The 6,000-nt window shown below is 44.6% G+C and overlaps 1 protein-coding gene across 1 annotated transcript in view; it reads left to right on the plus strand.

Annotated features, from left to right (window-relative positions):
• The window catches only part of gfra2b (GDNF family receptor alpha 2b), a 47,520-nt gene that overhangs the window by 16,577 nt on the left and 24,943 nt on the right, over nt 1-6,000 (plus strand). The window contains exon 4 of the mRNA XM_062555077.1: nt 3,398-3,785. Coding sequence (XP_062411061.1) covers nt 3,398-3,785 — 388 coding nt within the window. The remainder of the gene's footprint in view (nt 1-3,397; nt 3,786-6,000) is intronic.

The following is a 6,000-nucleotide window of genomic DNA, read 5'->3' on the forward strand; positions in this document are numbered from 1 at the left end:
AAACACCCTTCCTTTTTCAAATGCCAATTACCCCCCAAAGCATACAGCATTTGCAGAACTGTGAAATAGAAAGTGAACCCTGTAAATGGTTTTTAGTGCTTACACTCAAGAGATTGTTAGCATGGAACAACAAAACTCTATTGAAACTGAACAATCCTGTTTCAAACACTGAGTATTTTAGTGGGAGTTATGAATTCAGTATTCCAAAGCTGCTTTGTACAGTGTCCAAGTCACTTTAGTTTGTTTTCAGAAAACAGACTGAATATATTCAAATTTCCAATGTTTACTTCAAAGTGCAACCTTGAGAAAATCTTCTTATATCTGACTGAAGCTTGAGTCATACTTGAATTTCAGAGAACAAAATGTAGCATTTATTCAGACTTTCAACCATCTCAAGATTGCAGCCGACTACACGGGTCAAGAGATACCTTAACATTTTAAGCCATATCAAATTCACAAAGCATTCAGCTGCGGAGAGCAGGATAGCATATCTCTGAATTATTTCACACCAACAAAGTAGAGAGACGGGGACCGCGATCATCCTCCATTACCGGTCATTTTCAACGGAAAGACCTCTGGTTCGGCACTGTTTGAAGTCGGCCACTCGAGCTTGTTCAGTCCCTCCAACCAATAAATTGCCAATGAAGTTGAATCAATGTGCGATAGCCCGATGCAGAGGAGCCCTGGCGGAGAGAATGGGCAAGATAAGAGGATAATAGAGCGGGACTTTTAAAGAGTAGCCTCGCCAGAGAGAGAGGAGTGAAACATTAAAGGATGCTTTAGACAAGAGTGTTTCAAATCGATTAAGCTGGGGAGGGGAAAAAAAAACTTCACTGATAGTGGATCTTAAAAGATTGTTTACTGTCAGTGATAGCAGATGAATTCAGAAAAAAAGGAATTATGTTGAAAGCTTAGATATATTTGGAAAGGGCTGGATGCGTGGTAATTGATGTTATGAAGAGTTATTTTAGGTGCTGGCTTTCAGGACTAGCATTCACTCTTTCCTGTTTGAGAAGTGTAACTTTATCCATTGTATTTTTATCTGCCTTATATCTGAAAGGACACAGGGGATGCATACTGTATGACTGTCAGTATACGTGAATATGTTCCTTGATCTTCCATGAAGCAAGTGACTCAAGGAATCATGTTTCTCCCTGTTGATAAGCAATACACAAGGATGCCAACAACATATCAAATACACCCTACCATATATTGGCAAGGCTGAGTCTTGTTGTGACACCTGCAGATAATCTGTTTTGTTTTGTTTCTTCATTTAAACTCAAAGACAGACAAATGCAGAAGAGACAGGGACAGGAGGTGTCCTTCAGACTATGTGACTGCCGGCATGCACAGAATTAATTAGACAAAGGCACCAGGAAGAGAAGTTGCCAAAAATGGTAGCTATTTTACTGCCACATTTAGTGAGTCTCTGGTTTAAAATTCATAGAGATCCCACACCATTATGGTCATGCAGCCATCGTTTGCAGTAACAACCCCATACTGAGCCATAGAAGATTATTTTTATTCTTATTTATGTTTCTATGACAGTACAGTTGTAATTTATAGAAATATAGACTCATGTGGTCATCGGTTTTGTTGACAGATTTTTTTTTTGAGAGTTAAAAAAAAACTGACTTCAGTTTCTCCTCTGTGATGATGAAGAGCACAGAATGGTTACAGTTTTGTTACAACAGCATTAGATAGAGTATCCAGCAAGAAGCAACACTGTTCCATCACTGCAATGGGCTGTTTGGTAGTGCAACAATCTGTAGACAGGTACACGTTCCACTTACATGACCTTACCAAAGCTGGCAGTGCCATGAGATCTGTTTTGAAAGCCCATTGCTTGATTCCCTCCGCTTAAATAAAACATGTGTGAGAACGCCGCAGGGAAGGGCTTTGAGATCCCGATACTGTAAAACCTTGTCTGTCAGGAAAATAACAAGGTAGTCCTGGCACACAGCTAATTGGCCATTGCGTACGTGTACACACAGAATATTTATCAGACTTGCTGGTCTGGGTTGGGCTCGGGGCATCGTAGGGTCCCCCTCCACCACCACCACCACCACCACCACCACCACCACCACCACCACCCCAAACAGTTTTAACCTCAGTTTTGCTGTGTGTTTTTGAGTGAGACTCGGCGAGGAGATAATGAGCAGTGGAAGTGCAGAGGGGAAACTCTGGAAAGTGTGCCGCCGGGGTGCGAGGGTTAAGACTTCTTAACAAGCATGCGCGCGTTAGATTAAATCAGAACCTTGACATGCACACTCATTACGGATAACAGTCCCACAGCTCAAGTCTCATCCTGATTTAATCCGTGGCTCTCCTTTTGACTGGAATTAGGGATGGCTGGGAGGAGAAGAGGGGAAAAAGAGAAATGGGCCTATGTTAGATTAGGGCAGATTTCACTCGGTCTGAAAGGAAGTCTGGCTAATGAACTATAATCGCCTGCAGTAATCTCACTTGATGTGTTTGCACTCTATTAAGTCGACAGCAGTCACAAGAGCAGGCAGGTCAACTCGTGTTGCATCAACTACACTGAATGTGAGAAATACGCCTCCAGGTTATTTTATTTTTCACTCTTAAAAAAAAAAAAAAAACGCCTCTGAAACGCAGGAACGAACCCTCGCAAACAATGTTTACCTAAATCTGCATCCCTCTGTGGAATGAATTTTAAAGGACACGCACAACAAGTGGTACATGATGTACAAACAGCTTTTACTCTCTTCACAATAAATGTGGAAAAAAGCAGTTCGCAGCAAACACGCGGATAACAACAAAGCATCATGTCCTTGGCTTCCAGAAGGAGGGCTATTAGAACACAAACCCTCTGATATCAAACAGCACGGAAAGGTCAGGATACGGAATGAAGCAAGAGACGAGTGAATATGGAAGAGTCAGGAAAAATACTGGTGTTGCCAGTGAAACCCTTTTTGGTGTTGACACAAAACTGGTTCGTTTCGGTAGTCACTAAGACATTTTTAAGCCCATTGATCCATATAAAACGCAGTGATCTTGATAAAAACAAGCTCATGCAGCAATTAGCATTTCAGAGTCATAGGCAATGTGGTCACAGAAACAAAAGATATCTTTGAAGCTGTGTTGCTTTTATCAAAGGCGGCCATTAATGTTATTATCAATTTCAATTCCAAAGACATTTTGTTCTTTATTAACTCAATATTATGTTGAGCCAAACCATATTAGACGAAATGCTAAATATATCTGACATCACAAGCCTTAAGCAGAGCTATTCACTAGATTTCAAAGTCTGCCGCGCAGTCTTACATCATCTGTGTGTTGTAATTCTAACCAACCTCTTGTGATTTGTATTACTCTTAAGCCTCCATAACCCTTCCATTCATACCGTATGTGTGTGTCTCTCTCCCTCCTGCAGCCATAGACTCAGCCTCCACCAAGGGCAACCTTTGTTCAGACACGGGCAGCCCCTGCAACCCCTGCCTGGACGCGGCCAAGGCCTGCAACCTGAACGACACCTGCAAGCGTCAGCGCTCCATGTACATCACGGCCTGCCACAACAAAGGCTCGCCCCTGCAGCAGCTGCAGGAGCCCTGCAACCGCAAGCGCTGCCACAAGGCCCTGCGCCAGTTCTTTGAGCGCGTGCAGTCCGAGTTCAGCTACCCGCTGCTCTTCTGCGCCTGCCACGACACGGCGTGCGCCGAGCGCCGCCGGCAGACCATCGTCCCGTCCTGCTCGTTCCTCGAGAAGACCCAGCCCAACTGTTTGGAGCTACGCCGGAACTGCCGCTTGGACCCGCTCTGCAGGTAAAGCTCGCCTAGCCAGTGCAACTTCCACAGGCACTCCTCTCCCCCCCCCCCCCCTGCCACCACCCCCACCACTACCACCACGATCCCTGCAGAAAATCTGGTCTGGAAAGCCATAGCACCCGCAGTCATGGAGACATATTTTAAGCAAAAATTCTTTTTTAAAATTAGCTCCAAGTGCAAAGGTTGGTGGGCACTTGAACAGAGCATTGTGAATTGGGTACTGCTAATGTGCTGAAAAAGCGCTTTGGGTGATGGTCCTGGTGGAGGCTAATCAGCAGGATTTTGGGACCAGCTGAGTCACCCCTCTGGAGTTAACACTTCCTTCCTACCCATAAGGTCATGTGTCATTCATCTCCCTATGGCACTCTAATAATTACCCAGTCCTTCGTGAAGTCAAAAGAAAAAGAAAAAAAAAACAGTTCTGAATGTCAGCAGAATTATTCATGGGAGTTAAGCATTACACTAGCATACCAAATGTTTTTCAAGTGAAGTCTTTAATTGATTTTCATGACTTGAGAGGTACTGCAGCTTAAGGAAAATGTCATTGTGACTCAGATAGGCACATTCTCTGCATGTTAAGGAAGGACAGAAAGTCACTGGAGTCATTCCCAAGACACAAAAAGAAGAACTCTGCAGATTATTAAACAATACACACGATAAGATGTTCTATTTGCAGCTAGGGGCTTCATATAAAGGCCATGTCGGTCAGCCTCCTCACCTGCCTTTCTCTGTACCCAGAGACCAAACATAGCTAAATTCTTATCATTTTGTGCTGGAAAGAGTAAGCCAGTCCTCTAATCGTCCTCTGTTCACATATCCTGCCGTTCTATGGAACGCCACAGGCTATATCAGGTAAGGGATGGGGTGGCATGCTAACCCCTTGAGTATATGAACATAGATTGGTCTGAAAGGGTTGGTATTGGATGTGATCCAGGGTAATATAAGGCCAATGGATTGGAGTAGATAGGACTTAATGGCATTTTAAGTGTTTGGCCCCAAAACCAGAGTCTGTAATGAGGGATGTAATGTGAGTGACAACTGGTCTAACGTGTATCTGTACTAGGCTTATCAACATTCTTCACAGCAAACACCAGCTATATTAGTTTCTTTTTTTCAATACCCTCGCCAACTATGTCCTTAAACCAAATAGTCATCTAGATAGAAGGGATTGGGAACTCAACACTGAAAACATAAATAACATTGTAACATTGTTGCCATATGTGATGGGACCTGAAGTTGCTTGTGTCTGCTAGCAATTCCCACCTTGCTTGAAATTCAGCTCTGTGTTGCTGTCCTGTTGCAGGTAGCGTAATGCACTGTGATTTAGCCATAAGGTAAGAATGTCTTGTTTGTACACAAGCAGCATTTTGTCACTCGCCCAACCATGCCTTCCAGGCCGGCTCCCCTAATTATAGGCAGGGCAGCGCCGGGTTAGCCCGAACGTCCTCTTATAAGGTGTGATTGATGGTCAGCCGCGAGAGAGTGCGCGCCCGCGTGCTTGGCCAACCCACGCTGCGTTGAATACTCCATCAGTCTGCCACAGACCCCCAGGTATCACCTTGCTCTTGCCCACTGCGGGGAACTGGAGGACATCCAACAGAAGTGCCAGGCGCATGCCGCCCTGCCAGGCATGGAAGTCCCTGCTAATGTGCGCTATTTAACCCTGACCTGACCGGCGTGACTCTCGATGGCTCATGTCACCGAGCAGAGAGCACCTGTCCGCACCTGAAATAAGGGACGCGTCGGTGCCAGTGTCCCTCTGTTGTCGTTGTTGTTGTTATACACCATCACTTGTTTAGCCAAAGCTGCTACAACGGCTATATTATGTTTTTATTGCTGCAATAAGCGATAAGCCAAAACCCAAGAGTTTCACTCTTTATGCACGGATAATGAGGTGTAACAGTAACTGAGTCCTGAATCTGTTGTCTTATCGTAGTGGCACGGAGGACAAAGTTAAGAGGAGTTTGCAGTTTATCAAAGTGTACTTCAAAGCAACGACATTAACAGTGGAATGCATGGCCAGCCGCTGTGGTGTTCCTCCTATTTGGTGGGGGGATTAGAGTATTAGTTTATTTACAGTATAGAGTTTGCAGACGCCAGGGATATGATGCCTGGTTGATCCTCAAAAGCTCTCTCCTCGTGTGTCTCGTTCGCCTCAGATTGGAGTGCAGACCCTGGATGCACAGGGACTGTCTCGTGTAGGAGATTGATA

This window comes from Sardina pilchardus, chromosome 14, assembly GCF_963854185.1.
Source record: "Sardina pilchardus chromosome 14, fSarPil1.1, whole genome shotgun sequence".
In the NCBI taxonomy this organism is placed as follows: Eukaryota; Metazoa; Chordata; class Actinopteri; order Clupeiformes; family Clupeidae; genus Sardina; species Sardina pilchardus.